Raw genomic sequence first — 16,591 nt, 5'->3', positions numbered from 1 at the left:
AAAACAGGATACAGTAGAAGTAGCGGTGACACGTTTTGAGTGCTATCTGCCCTCTACTGTGTATTTACTAACTTCTACCAACTGGTTTTGGAGGGGAAGTAGAAAAAAAACAGCTATTTTGAAATAGTTTTTGTTTTCTTATTCACCTCTATTCTGTGAGTCATTACAATTATTGCAATACTAAATTTTTTTTATCTGCCAGAGAGTAATACATGAAAAAGATGGCATTCTTTAGGTGCTTTATTTGACCCATTACCCCCCCCCCCCACACACACACACACACTATTGCTCAAGTATTTTAAAGATCGTATTTTCTCAATGACTAAGAGGGTAAAATGGAAATAAAGATACACACCCGGTGAACCAATTTAAGGCCTCACACACACGACGAGCAGCTTATGTTTCTGTACAATCTCCTAATTGTATGGAACAATAATACTGCAACTAGAGATCTATAGGCCCTGCTGTAACAAGGGTTTCATATGGAGAAAAAAAAATTATTATAAAAAAATTGTGGCATTATGTATTACAGAGGTGGACCCCCCCCCCCCCCCGACTCCTATACAGATGTCTATGGGATCATAGTAAGGAATCATAGTAGGGAACCATATAGTAACATAGTCTGTAAGGTTGAAAAAAAAGACAAGAGTCCAACGAGTTCAACCCAAGACCCTACTGTGTTGATCCACAGTAAGGCAAAAAAAAAAAAAAAACATGAGGTTGATGAAAATTGCCCGATAAATCAACTCCAATATGGCAGAATAAGAGGATGCCCCCTCGGTTCCCTTGGTCACATTAACATAAGATTTTGAAACCAGTTTTCTTTCAAAATGTGCTTATTGCATTGTATCTTAGTATGTAACATACCTTGTTAATATATACTGGGAGAAAGTGAGGAATATATACATTATCATTCCTCTATAGTTTTTTAAGTACTTAACTTTGGATCTAAAATGCATGATGCATATCCAAACTTTAAACCGAAGCACATACTCTAACACATGCATAATATACATTCAAGTGATAAAACCATTCTCTTGTGGTGCTCACACATCCTTGAGATAGTCATGTAAAACTACACATTAATATATATTTCATTCTTAATGTTTTTTTCAAGGAACGTGTATTTGAAGTAAACTATTAAGCACATTATAGACACATTTATCTATCCTTTATAAAAAAACAAAAAACATACATGGAAGGGATTTTGCACAACACCACACTGGAGTCTAAGGATGAGAGATGTTGGTCAAGGCCTCATCTCCACTGGGAAATGATGTGATGTTAGCAAGATCCTTGTAGTATCTGCTAAAATCACTATCTGGACAAGCCATGTAAGGACATGGAATATACTTCAGCAGAATTTTTTGTACGCCAATTTCCCTTGTATCCAAGGAAACACAAACAGAACTTGGAGATGACACACTTTCACTTAGGACTAGATCTCAATCTAAGAAAGGAGAAAATGTTAACGCAAATGGTCATAAGCAATGTACTGCATAAGACCGCAGCTATAAAGCTAAAATAACGTCTCTTTCGTTCATAAACTGTAATAGTTACTATTGTAAAATTGTAGTAACAATCAAAACAGTCACATTATTACAGTCACAGTGACTAATTATTAGGGTGAAACTTGCAGGACCCCCATTACTCCTTAAAGGGGTACTCCGTCCCTAGACATCTTATCCCCTATTTAAAGGATAGGAGATAAGATATCTGATCGCGGGGGTCCCTCTGCACCCACTTGTCATCAGCTGCACGGAGCAAAGATCGCTCCATGCCTAATGACTCACTATACAGGGGCCGGAGTATCGTGCCGTCACGCCCCCTCCCATCGGCTTGTATAGAGGGATACTCTGGCCCCTGTATCATCAGGCACGGAGCAATCTTCACTCCATGCAACTGATGACAAGTGGGTGCTGCAGAAGAGATTGCGGGGGTCCCCAGCGGCAGGATCCCCGCGATCAGACATCTTATCCCCTATCCTTTGGATAGGGGATAAGATGACTAGGGGCGGAGTACCCCTTCAAGTATATCAAATACTTTAAATAACTGTTGGATGAAGCTTGATTGGCGACAGTTAGACCACCCACATGGCACAAAGTTCATGTTTTCCTTATGAAAAGGAAAAGAAAAGGAGTAAGCCCATAGACATTTCTTGCACTGTCTTATGCCTCCCAAAACAATAGGGTCAGATGTTAAAAATCCAACATGCCCAACCCTTCTCTCCACTAACATCATCTTTCAGTGAAGAGTAAGGAGGCGGCATGTACTTTAGACAGTTGACCGAATCCGCTGAAGTCAGTGGGTATGGCACACATTAGTAAAAGGTGTATGGACACCTTTAATATGAAGGGACTACAGCACATTGTTACCCTACAAGAAAGGACAGCAGCACTTTGTTACCCTACACAGCAACACTGTAGGTGGCCAAGGACTTGTGGGAGGCACTTCTACCACTTATTTATTCACTGGATCAGCAGGGGTCCCAAAGGTGGGGTCCACATGATCACATTGTTATAGTGCAACTCTGATGATGCTTCAGCAGCAGGACATCAGTTTAAAGGGGTACTCCACTGGAAAACTTTTTTTTTTATCAACTGGTGCCGGAAAGTTAAACAGATTTGTAAATTACTTCTATTTAAAAATCTTAATCCTTCCAGTACTCAGCTGCTGTATGATACACAGGAAGTTCTTTTTTTAATTTCCTTTCTGTCTGACCACAGTGGTCTCTGCTGACACCTCTGTCCATTTCAGGAACTGTCTTGAGTAGGAGCAAATCCCCATAGAAAATCTATCCTGCTCTGGACAGTTCCTAAAATGGACAGAGGTGTCAGCAGAGAGCACTGTGGTTAGGCAAAAAGGAAACTCAAAAAGAAAAGAACTTCCTGTGGATAACAGCAGCTGATAAGTACTGAAAGGATTAAGATTTTTTAACAGAAGTAATTTCCAAATCTGTTTACATTTCTGGAACCAATTGATTTAAAAAAAAAAAAAATTTCCAGTACCCCTTTAACTCTTCTGGCAACTTTTTAGCCTGAAAATTGCTTCAGGAGTTACGCTTCAACAATTATGTGCTGGGAAAAATTTATATGCTGAGAAATAGGATAAGGCTAGGCTCACACTACGGCAGTGTTTCCCAAGCAGTGTGCCTCCAGCTGTTGGAAAACTACAACTCCCAGCATGCCCGGACAGCCTTCGGCTGTCCGGGCATGCTGGGAGTTGTAGTTTTGCAACAGCTGGAGGCACACTGCTTGGGTAACACTGCACTATGGAACTTCTGAGTGTAATTATGCATAGAAATTACACTTGGAAATTCTGGTGAGGCAGAATCCTGCCACCGAGAGAATGATCTTGGTCATTCTTTAGGTGAAATCCGTCTACACACAGTTTGAGCGGTCCTAGCACCAAATGATTCAGCTGGCGTCAGGCAAACTCTGAATCTCTGGCCAGAATTTTTCTGGCTGGATTTTCCATAGTGGGAATCTAGCCTAAGGAGTTTCTGGGTGACCTAGTGACAAAAAGTCTGTCCCATAAGAGCTCACGTTTGTCCATTATATTATACAGATAATTCCAGTTACCGAAACTGCCAGCACAAGTACAATAAAGCACAAATAACTGAGCTTATTGCTGAGATAATCAACTAAATAAATAGGATAAATGACAGATAAATGATTTATTAAAAGCAAAAAGAAAGACTGAACACAAGCATTACATGAAAAGATTAAAGAGCACAGTGAAGTTATTTTTGGCTGCATGTTTGCCATAGCAAGTGCCCTATGGTGCCAGATCACAGGCACACAATACTAAACCATTAGGGAATGGTCACACTGCAAAATCTCTGCTCGCAGAATTCCGCGGTGGTAGGACCGCACGGCACTGCGCCGTCACCATTGACGGCTATGCAGTGCTCGCGGAATTCCACACAAAGAATGAACATGTTCATTCTCTGTGCGGAACAATTTCAGCAGCGGAATTGTCCGCCGCTGAAATTCCTCAGTGTGAACGGGTCTCGCGGAAGACCCATTTACACTGATGGTAATGTTCACAGCGCGAAATTCCGCTCACTGAATTCAGCAGTGTGAATGTACCCTTAGGTGCAACATTGGTGGAAGAAGTGTAGAGTGCAAATTCATACATAGCATCAGCAGTGGATTAAAATACAATATGTAATACGAATATCTTTATATAGATCATAAGATTTGGCAAAACAGAAGACTAGAATGAAGGAACAAATAAATCTTACTGGTAAACTTGATGGCCTCTCCTGCTGTATTAGGTTCAAGTCTTCATGGTTAGTCTTTCCAGGAGTCATTGAAGAAGGCGGAGGTCTGCTTCCATAACTTTCTGCTGGAACATCCTGCACGTATGGAAGAGTAGATATTTTTTAAAATATTTTACACAAACACACATACAATACCATTTACAAACAAATAGTTTATGCAGGTTTTATACGTGTACAGGGACAAGGCCAAAAAGAGTATTTTATGATTGTACTGGCAACAAGAGTGGTCCGAGGAAGTGCGCCCAGTGCACAAAATAGCTATCACTGCTACTGTGGATGGCGTCCATGCTCTCCCTGTGATTTGTATGCGCACATACACCTTTGCTGAAAAAAGCTCTTCGTTTTACCTGCTGGAGACTGGTGAGTGCCATTCATCTACTATTGAGCACCCGTGTAACCAGGGGTTCCGGCTGTAATCGGAGTGGATTATAAAGTATAGGGTAGTCACCTGCCAGTCATGCAGTGCCGAGCGCTGTTCCTTGTGTAGAAACTTCTTGTTCCGTACACATCACTTTCTAGCAGTCTTACCAACACAGACAGCATTACAGCAAAAAGGTGACTATCCACTACAATAATGCATAAAAAATGTGAAAAACATTACTTAAATCAGAAAATAGAAGCAGATCAAGTTTCAGTGTCTGGCAATCATTAGTAAAAAAAAAATCTACATTACCTAATGATTAAAAATTAGAGGTATAGATTGGAGGAACAGACTGCATGTACACACTAGTAGATTAATCTGGTCCAATAAAGTGAATGGGCCCACCACAAATATGCCACAGAGTTTGTTGAGATACCATTTTGCCTGCGTTCAGAGTTATACCATGGCCATAGGCTACAAACAACATGGGCCATTGGACACAAAGGTGACCCAATAAAGAAAACCTTTTGTCGCCATCAGTTTCCCACAGGCGTTTTTATATTGCACAGTGGGGGTGGGGGTTGAATGGATGGGTGGTGGTGGTGGTGGGGGGGGGGTGTTGTGGTGGCAGAGAGGGCATCAAGAATGATGGTGAAAAGTGGGTGTCCATCTTTGGATTAGACCCTTGCAAGTACATGTCTATTGTTTTCTGAATTCATTGAAAGGGTTATTATTACAGCTAGTATCATGGGGAAAACCATTTATGTAAATGCTCATTTCCCCTGTATTACACATCTTTCTATGAAATTAGTCAAAGTTCATGTAATTCACAGATGCCAGAGCAACAGATGCACTCTGCAGAGGCTCTCTGGTCTGGATAATAGGCTCTGAATGGACCTAGAAAGTTGTTGCAGATATTGAGAGATATTTCCTTCAACTTCATGGCTTTTTGCTTCAACACGTAGCTTTAACTATGGGACCTTAGCCAGACTGGTGTATACCTTTCCAAATCAAGTCAACATCCTAAAGGGGCCCCTTAAAACTCATCCCCTATCCACAGGATTGGGTATAAGCATCTGATTGCAGGGGGTCTAAGCTCTGGGACTAGGATTTGCTAGCAGAACTATGTTACCTGCTGGTCCTTGTCTCCGTATGTCTGATTTTTGACACAGGCTTAAAAATCATGGCAGATCACGATTTTCAGTCAAAAATCGGACATGCTGAGAAAATGACAAGATTGTAGTCACTAGCTGACTACAATCTGTTTCGCTGCCCATACAAGTTAATGGGTCTGTACCTGTCCGTGCACAGATACGATTTCAGACTATTTGAGCTTCCAAAATCGTATCTGTGCATCAGAGACTCAAATTGTGACGTGAACCCAGCCTTACCCTGCAAAGATGACTTCCCATGACACTCTGAATGACTGTGAAGAATCTTTGAATATTGCACTGTTTTTGCAATTTTGTTCTTTTGCAGTCCCAGAATAGGGGACAAGTGTCCGATTGTGAGGGTCCGACTTCTGGGACCCCCACGTGATCTCTATATTCAGTCTTGACTCTTCCCGCTGCATAGAGTGGTGGGTCGGCACATGATACACACATTATCTATGAAAGCACTGTAGATACCCAAGATATAGCATAGCTGACGCTTTCACAGACAATACATGTGCATGTTAATGCCCCACTCCCACATGCCGGTAGAGTTAGGGGCACATTAGAGAGATTATAAGGGATAACAGCGGTTGGACCCCCTGTGATCAGACAATTATCCTGGGACCGCAGAAGAACAAGATCACAAAAAATATGAAACACAAACATATTGTGCAAAGGCATTTGGAGTGTCATGAAAAGACACCTTTGCAGCCCTAATAGGAAACAGAAGGTAGAATGAGTGATTCCTCAGAGGGTAGCACCACCCAGAAACAAGAAGAAGATGCCAGAGCAATTAGATAGCCTATTTATTCAAAAGTCCTACCAGACATTAAAAAAGTGTTCTTCATAGTCAGCATAAGATCACACTGGATATTGCAGCAGAAATCCTGCCCTCCAATGGCAGAGAACGCTACTCCAGGGTCAGATACACAAACTTCAGCAGCTGCAAGGTGGCACTAGATGAAGCAGGGAAGGACCCCTGCTCCCTGCCATCTGTCCTCTTGCCAACCAGAGCAACATGTAGGCAAGAAAAGACTAGAAGCTAGAGACTGCTACACAGAAAATCAGGCACCCCCGGAAATCAGGCACCCCCTGCAAGTTATTACAAAAATGACTAAATAGCAATTCTGATAATATCATCCAGAGGTTTATTTATTGTCATTGTAATTCCTTACTGTACTCTTCATAGCAGCCAAAGATATGTAGCATCATTTCCAAGGAACCACAAAAGCTTTTTGATGTTATACGATGGAGGATCCATTTTTAATCCACTTCAATTAAAAGTTACAGTTAGAATTACAAAGTACTCCAAGAAAACATGAAAGCCAGACTCTTAAAAGGTGGCATTATTCCTTTAAAAGAGCAGTTACACGTCTATACCCACTGAAAACACACCCAATAACTGAATGCTGTGTATCAGCAGACGTGCACACAGTCTATAGTGTAGCAAGACCTGAAGAACAAAGATCAGCTTGCAGGGCACATTTCGCAACGTGTCTACACTGGCAGGAAAAGCGGCACAACCAGTTCTAGCTCATACATAAAAAGGTAGGTTATGAAGACAGCACAGCTTTCGCAAGTACATAAACCTTCTACATCCTATATATATATATATATATATATATATAAAAAGCAGCACACCATTCCATAGATTTTTATATACTTGGCTTGGATAAAGCAGATGGAATCATTCAGTTAGGTCGTACCGAGTGACAGAACTTCTCACTTATTGTCATAACATTAAAGGAGGGATAAAGCCATTCTGGTATGACTGTAGTAAGCAGGCTGCCACATCTAACAACCAGCTGGTCAATTTACATGCATCATCCTAAGAGAGCAGACAACACTATTGAGTGCATTTCTTTTTTTTATCTCTAGATAGCTTGGATTTCCATATGTACATAATAGTTCCATATGTACAATATCACTGTTTGCTCTATCAACCATATTTTATGATTACATTGGAGTTTACAAGAACTCTTTATGGTAGCACTCCTCTTGTAATATATAGTTTATATTATAGGTTGGCTAACAGTCTAACGCGTATGGGGAAGCCAAGGAGCCTTTCAAAGTCTGATGTTGGGGAAATGGTTTTCCACATGCCTAATAATCGTATCCTGAGAAATAAGCTGATGCCAGAGGCCTGAAGAAATAATAGCTGCTGGTTGGTGGCAATTTCCCAATTAGTGGTGAACAGGCATGGGAAACAGTGTGTAGGTACTTGAGCATAGCTACATTTTCAGCTTTTTCATGAGCAGAAGCTCTGCGACACAGGTAATGTTGGCACTTACCATACAGTCAGTATCTATGGCTGGAAAGTGCACATTTTACTGGAACCATTGGGCCTGCATTCAATATTTTGAAAAGTAGAGTAACTACTCATGGAAGATATTAACAAAATGTTTACAATGAGGAAAAGGAATTCGTAACACGTATACGGTGTAAATTCATGCAGTGTAGTTTCTATGTGTTGTGTATTATGTGGAATAGCAGGCTTTAGCACAGCCTTTAACGCTATGTGAAATTTTCAACAAAATCCACAACAGTAATGGCAAATCAAAAACTGCAAACAAAAATTCAGTGTGCAATTCGAGAATAATTTTTACACCATGAGTGAATCCAGCTTTAGGGTACGTTCACACGCGCGGATTTTCGCAGCGTATTTAGCTGCGGATCCGCTTGTGAAGGCCCCGCTCTATGCTGGCTTTATATGTGCCTGCTGGTAGCGGCAATACGCCGCTACGAGCAGACACACTGCAGCGATGTGCGAAGCGTACTCGCACATCGCGGCCGCTCTCCCTGCTCTGAGCTAGGCAGAGAGCTCCTGCGATGTGTGAGTATACTGTGACTCGCACATCGCAGTGTGCCAGGTGGTAGCGGCGTATTGACGCTACGAGCAGGCACATATAAAGCCAGCATAGAGCGGGCCTTCACCAGCAGATCTGCAGGATAAAATATGCTGGAAATCCGCGCATGTGAACGTACCCTTAGGCTAAGTTTCCACAGTTATTTTTTTTTTCTGGCAGTTTTTGGAAAACTGATATTGCAGTTTTTGAGCCAAAGCCAGAAGTGTATTCAAAAGGAATAGGAAATATATAGGAAGGACTTATACTTCTCCACCCTTAGGCTAGGTTTCCACTAGTTTTTTTTTCTGACAGTTTTTGGATATCTGCCACTGCAGCTTTTGAGCCAAAGCCAGAAATGTATTCAAAAGGAATAGGACATATAAAGGAAGGACTTACACTTCTCCTCCCTTATGGATCCACTTCTGACTTTGGCTCAAAAACTGCAGTGGCAGTATTCCAAAAACTGCCAGAAAAAAAAACAAGTGGAAACTTAGCCTTAGAGCCATTTTATATGGGCAGACCCATGCCCAATACAATGCTTATGTAATGAGCCTTTTACAAGGCAAAATGATTGTGTGGCCTTTCACAGTCAGCCACACATCCCCCATTTACACAGGATGATATGTGGTTGACCATTTTTAGAGTTGCCCAACCTATTTGTCTTTGGAAAAAAACATTTATTTGCCTTGAAACTCTAAATTAATTCTAAACAAATATTTTGGAGCTTTAAAAGGCTCTCTCGTTCATTAATGGCAGAAAAATCTAAGACAAACAGAAATCCATTCTAGATTGTTGACAAAATATAATTTTTTTTCCCCTCTGGCCCATAAGACAACAATATGGTAGGTACAATTAATGTACAGAAACTCCTTTCCGATGGCTGAAGTGGCAGGGCAGCATTAAAGTGGTATTCTGGCTTTATACATTTTATCCTCTATCCAAAGCATTTATGATCGCAGGGGTCCAGTCACAGGGGTCCCGTCACGCCCCCTTCCATAGACATGATTGGAGGGGGTGCGGCGTGATGTTATGCCCCTGTCTCAGAGATGTGGTACTATGGAGTACTCAAATGCATTGTCAGCCAAACCAGAGAGAGTTAATGGAGGTCAGGCAGAATGGGATAGAGGTACCATGTAGTAATAAGAAGCATACGGAGACAAGTTGTGGTCAAAGAAGGTCAAAACATGTCACAGAAACCAGAAATAACTCACAAGACAAAATATTAAATAATTTACTACAAATGGCGGAGAGGCCAGTGAGAGGCGCTCTTAAATAGTACTCTCTGGATTCTGTTTGTTCAGACCAATAGCTACCCAGAGACTCATCCTGGTGGCAACTTGAAGTAGGATATATGTTGCTGGAATTTGTCATTATAGCTGTGTGACGTACAATGTGTTGTCAAGACCAATATTTATCATTTAACTCTTGTTTTTGCATCCTGTTGAAAAGTATATGTTTTCCTTTTGTAAGATTAATTTAAAAAAAGGATACAAAAATAATTCAAGCTCTTTTTCTGTTACAGAAAAAAAACAAAAAATAATCCACAACAACAAACAAATAAATAGTATCTTTTAACAGGATGCAAAAACATGGTGTTTACAGACCCGAATGGCCATTGTGTAAAGCGATCTTATCACAACAAATGATACTATGCTAGCTGCCACAATGTTCCAAAGGGGCAGCAAAGACAGAGGAGTATTTTCCTGGAAAACATCTATAATATATCCTATATTAGGAACACTTCTGTCTGTTGAAGCAACTGATAGAGTTCTTGTTTCTGCAATTTTTGCTTTTTTGTATAACTGTTTTCTGTTCACCACTCAGTCTCACTTCCCCCAAAAATCTAAAAGAGAATTACAATGGAATAAGTTTCCTCACATCAGGTTAGCCAACAACGTGTAAGCCTTATCTGAAATGTAAACCTCACAACATTTTTAAATGAGAAATAACCAGCTCTAATATTTAACCCCTTAAGGACCACAGGTTTTTCCATTTTTGCACTTTCGTTTTTTCCTCCTCACCTTTTAAAAATCATAACCCTTTAAATTTTGCACCTAAAAATCCATATGATGGCTTATTTTTTGCGCCACCAATTCTACTTTGCAGTGATATCAGTCTTTTTACCCAAACATCTACGGCAAAGTGGAAAAAAATATCATTGTGCAACGAAATTTAAGAAAAAAACGCCATTTTGTAAATTTTGGGGGCTTCCGTTTCTACGCATTACATTTTTCGGTAAAAATGACACCTTATCTTTATTCTGTAGGTCCATACGATTAAAATGATACCCTACTTATATAGGTTTGATTTTGTTGTACTTCTGTAAAAAATCATAACTACATGCAGAAAAATTTATACGTTTAAAATTGTCATCTTCTGACTCCTATAACTTTTTTATTTTTCCGCATATGGGGCGGTATGAGGGCTAATTTTTTGCGCCGTGATCTGAAGTTTTTAGAGGTACCATTTTTGTATTGATCAGACTTTGTGATTGCTTTTTATTCTTTTTTTCATGATATAAAAAGCGACCAAAAATACGTTATTTTAGATTTTCAATATTTTTGCGCGTACGCCATTGACCGTGCGGTTTAATTAAGGATATATTTTTATAGTTCGGACATTTACGTACGCGGCGATACTACATATGTTTATATTTATTTTTATTTACATGGTGTTTTTTTTATGGGAAAAGGGGGGTCATTTGAACTTTTATTAAGGAAAGGGTTAAATCATATTTATTCACTTTTTTTTACACTTTTTTTTGCAGTGTTATAGCTCCCATAGGGACCTATAACACTGCACACACTGATTGCCAGCACTGTTCACTGCAAAGCCATAGCTTTGATCAGCGTTATCGGCGGTCGATTGCTCAAGCCTGCATCTCAGGCTTGGAGATCAATCGCAGAGGGGACACGCCGGAGGCAGGTAAGAGGACCACCGCTCGTTTCCCAGCTGATCGGGACACCGCATTTTCAGTCCCGATCAGCCCCGCTGAGCAGCTGGGCAGCTTTCACTTTCGTTTTAGACACGGCGTTCAAAGTTGCGTCTAAAGGGTTAATAGTGTGTGGCACCGCGATCGCTGCTGCGCGCTACTAGCCCCGGGTCCCGGCATCAGATACATGCCGGGACCGACCCAATAGGATGCGAGAACCGGCCAAGGACGTAAATATACGAGAGCTAGAATTGACCAGGATTCTTTCCTCCTCTGATGAGCCTTCAGATGAGAATGTCCTCAGAATGTTCCAAGACAGACAGACCTTTGTCCGCAGTCACTGTGGTGACAGAAGGTACTGCTTAGGGCACTATTCACTATAACAACAGTATTTTGAAACACAAAATACTAAGAAATGATTGAGAAATTATTGTTTACTATATAACACTAGCAACTGTGTATTTCACAATCTTTTTACCATCATAAAGAGATGGCTGAGATCTATAATATCTAACGTTGTTGGTCATTTTTACGGCTTACATTTTTTAAATGGGCACTGTCAGATACAAAAACTTTTGGTATGTTGTAAAGCAATAGGTTTTGCAATTGCTTTCATTAGAAAATTTTCAGTATTTCATACTAAAAAATGCCGGTCAAACAACTGCCCCCCCACCTGCCTGCTTGGACACATACTAGTCCTGCTGTGTCCATGCGTCATCACCATGTCATGGACACACTTCCTTGATTGACAGCTGTGAGCACAGGGCTCACAGTTGCAGGAAAAATCCTCCCACTGTCAGTTTGTGTCCCGCTACTATCAGTGAGGACAAGCTGGGAGTTGTAGTTTTGCTAATGCTAGGGGAGATGTGAGCAGACAGCATTCTGAGGGCAGGGGCGGAGACCTGCACAGTGAGGCCACGCCTCCTCCCTTTGAGAGGAATTCAGACTAGTGAGCTAAATTAAAAGTGTAATAAAAAAATAAATTAAAGACACATAAAAATTAGATGTACATGGTCAGGATTAGGTACATTTTTTGTTGGATCTGACGTGTACGCTTTAAGACAATTTTGCTGGATGAGTAAAATATGCAAAGCCCTGTTTAAACAAATATTCTAAAGGTGATAAGCAGCCTAATGCCATAAGATCTTTTCAACAGCACGATAAAAGAGGTAAAATATGACAGATAGAAGCAGTGACTCTGTGGCCCCCTAAACGTAACACATAAAACAGATATATGTGGCAACATGAAGCAGTTCTTCTGAAAGTATGCCTCAAGGAATTCTGTGATCTCTCTCTGCACAGTTATTTTTGTCATAGAAGAACAAGGATTGTATTCCACCAAGGAAACTCATCATTGTGGCAGGAATGCAGCTATTTTAGCAAATATTTTATTCTTTTCAGTAGATATGGATGAATATTAAGGTAAATGAATGCGGTAATGTAGTAGTACAAAAGAAGGGAACCCTGATTGGAAAGGGAACAGATTCAGAATGTTGTGCTAAAGCTCAAAAGCCCCAAAAATCTTCAAAAAAAGGCTATAATTCCTCTGAGAATTCCATTTACAATACACACTGCCATGAACGTAGTTTGTATTCTGCTGTTGGTGTAGACAGTGGTGTACAAGTGGTTCACAGCAGTATTTTAACTGGCTCTACCATTATGGTTATTATTAAGGGCCTGGTACTTATTTTCCCCTCCACACCCTTCCCATGATCCTTCAGCACATACAGATGTGCCCTTCTTTACCTTTTCTGCTGGTTCAACATATCCTGAGATGAGTGGAACCAGATGACCAGCCAAAATTTGTGAGAGCAGTGTAATGCATAATCATTGCTTTTTTCATGGTTGGTAATATCCTGCCACCCGTTTCTGGAAGGACACATCTATAATAAAGTTTCTCCAAATTGGTGCTTTGGACTGTGTTCACACACTGCAGTTGTGTATTCTTCATTGTACTGTCATGGTACTGTATCGGTTTAATCGTGATTTTGCTATACTGCAAGAGTACTGCAATGCAGCATTTCAACATAACCTTAGTCTAAACCGATTCCCCTTTTTGGTCAAAATGAAAAAAAAAAGGTAGAGGGAAAATACATTAAACCCTCAAATACCAGTCTATCTTGCGTCTTAAAATTGCATTCCTTTCTGAACGTAATGGCATATTGCTAGGATCATCACTTGATCAGTGGTAGTGACCTCTAGGACCCCCATCCATGCTGAGAATGAAGGGGTTATAGCACCAATTTACTTATTTTCCATTCTGTGCAGAAGACTTCAGCTAGGTCCCATTCACTTGGAGCTTTTCCCTGGTCAACTGGGCAGGAAGCAATGTACAAAGAAAGACTATGAAAAGGCGGCAGAACTGAATCAATGTTCCTTTTTTTTTTTTTTGCAGAACATATACTTTATAATTAGCTTTCTTTTTTTTTTGTGGGAATATACTTCTTATGGTTTTATTTGCTGCTCACTGTGCCGTATAAATAAGTAATATCTTTATCGCTGAGTCTTTGTGATTGCATCAGTACCAAATATATATCGTATATACTCGAGTATAAGCCGAGGTTTTCAGCACGATTTTTCGTGCTGAAAACACCCCCCTCGGCTTATACTCGAGTAAACTCTCCGCCCTCAGTGGTCTTCAACCTGCGGACCTCCAGATGTTTCAAAACTACAACTCCAAGCATGCCCTGACAGCCATCGGCTGTCCAGGCATGCTGGGAGTTGTAGTTTTGAAACATCTGGAGGTTCACAGGTTGAAGACCACTGTGGCCTTCATCATCATCCAGATCCCCCCCCCCCCCCTATGCGCAACGTCCCTATGCGTCATCGTCAAGGCAACATCACTATTCCGGGCCCGAAGCGCAGAGAAGAGGCCCCCCCGGTGAAGATTGACAGCCCGGAATGACTATCTTTCCCCACCGGACGGTCCCTGCAGCACAGATGGCCTGGACCAGCTCACCCTTCCTTCAAGCCGAGCAGAGGGGAGTACAAAACTAAAGGGGGTGGGGGGTCTAGATGATGACGAAGGCCGCAGTGGTCTTCAACCTGCGGACCTCCAGATGTTTCAAAACTACAACTCCCAGCATGCCCGAACAGCCGATGGCTGTCCGGGCATGCTAGGAGTTGTAGTTTTGAAACATCTGGAGGTCCGCAGGTTGAAGACCACTGTCATTGACAGGCGGTGATGATGTAGGGGAGGGGGGTGTGGGATGATGACAGGCGGTGATGATTAAGGGGGGTGTGGGATGATGACAGGGGAATGATGACAGGTGGTGATGATAAAGGGGGGTGTGGGATGATAACAAGCGGTGATGATGAAGGGGGGATGATGAAGGGGGGAAGATGAAGGGGGGGGATGATGACAGGGTAATAATGAAGGGGGGGATGATGACAGGTGGTGATGATGAAGGGGGGTGTGGGATGATGACAGGCAGTGATGATGAAGGGGGGATGATGAAGGGGGGATGATGAAGGGGGGATGATGACAGGCGGTGATGATGAAGGGGGGATGATGGCAGGGGTGTTCATGACGGGGGTCTGGATGATGACAGGGGGGGATGATGTATTTCCCACCCTAGGCTTATAGTCGAGTCAATAACTTTTCCTGGGTTTTTAGGGCGAAATTAGGGGCCTTGGCTTATATTCCAGTCGGCTTCTACTTGAGTATATACAGTATAACAGTTTTTATTTTAAACTAAATTTGACTTTAATTGTACAGTTTTTATGGTGCCGCTGGAGGATTTGAAGCAGCGGTTACATGATCACTTCTAAAATACTTTGAAATACATAAAATTGCAAAGCTTTATTGCCAGTGGCCTAATAGCAGCCCCCCCCCCCCCCTCCTGCTATCTAACACCTTAGATATGTGATCTCCATAATGTACACAGGTAGCACTGTATTATTAGAATTCTATGGGAACTTCCTCTGGCAGATATATGTATGTCATTCTGCATTAAGGCTGGGAGCCATACACTATAAGTTGCTTTAACTACTGTGGATTTTAAACTAAAAGCAATATGTTGTGTCTAATTTCATGTAGCTTAAGACAATTAGGCTAATACGGCACAAAAGCTAGAGGTATAACGTTTAGCATACATTGTCTCTTGACTTTGTCTTATTTCCGTTTGTTTCGGGTCACTCCAGCTGTGTGGGCCAGCTGCTCTTGTAGACACTCTTGTAGAGTAACAAAAAAAGGAAAAAAAAGCACAAAGTGACTGCTTAGCAGTTGTAATAGTGTCACCGTGCAACACAAAGGCTGTCAGACAGTTACACAATAGGCAAACAAATGAACAAGTCTTAACTTTCGTAATAAAATCTGTCTAAAAGCTCCCCCCCCCCATCCTAAAGTAATGGAAGTGGGTGAAGTAGTGGTGGTCGTAGAAAGAATCCCAGCAGGGCTTAAAGGCTCAATAAATGAGGGATTACAAGAGTTTAAATGAAAGTATGTGGACAAAGCAAAGAGGGTGGGTGGGATTGAAGAAGCTTTGGGCAAGAGAAAGATGATGCAGAGGAAAGAAAAGCATAAAACAGAATCAATACTAAAAAGGGCCCTTGTACACCAAGCAAATTCAGCAAAGAAATTCCTTACTGACTCTGTGGATGCGCAATTTGCTGAAGAAATGATGAGGAAAATCTGAAATCTTCTACTTCTCCATGCAGAAACCAAAGCACACTAAGGAATATTTGCCATTCCATGTGCAGCCAGCACCACCATAATGAATCTTCGCTATGATTGATGGTAATGCAGCACCAGGTAGTATTCTGCCAAAAGAATTAACATGTTCAATCTTTCGGCAGAGATGGAACTGGATTTCTGCAGAGGGAATTCTGTAGTGTGCACAGTATAGCAGAAGCCAAGTCTGTTGCGGAATATGCCTCAATTTACTTAGGGTCAATGTACACGATGGAATTTGTCCAGGCGCACATTCCATAACCACCAACCCCAAATATCAATTGCTTATGAACTCTGCCAAAAGAATATACATACATGTTTTTTTTAGTACAGAAATTTGA

At 41.3% G+C, this 16,591-nt stretch overlaps 1 protein-coding gene across 11 annotated transcripts in view; it reads right to left on the bottom strand.

The window, feature by feature from the left end:
- ARID1B (AT-rich interaction domain 1B) overlaps nucleotides 1-16,591 on the bottom strand; it is a 405,450-nt gene that overhangs the window by 249,644 nt on the left and 139,215 nt on the right. For all 11 annotated transcript variants that reach the window (XM_056567064.1, XM_056567068.1, XM_056567065.1 and 8 more), the window contains one exon: nucleotides 4,247-4,360. In XM_056567064.1, the coding sequence (XP_056423039.1) occupies nucleotides 4,247-4,360 (114 nt within the window). The remainder of the gene's footprint in view (nucleotides 1-4,246; nucleotides 4,361-16,591) is intronic.

This window comes from Hyla sarda, chromosome 3, assembly GCF_029499605.1.
Source record: "Hyla sarda isolate aHylSar1 chromosome 3, aHylSar1.hap1, whole genome shotgun sequence".
NCBI lineage: Eukaryota > Metazoa > Chordata > Amphibia > Anura > Hylidae > Hyla > Hyla sarda.
This window is presented reverse-complemented; position numbering and strand designations above follow the sequence as displayed.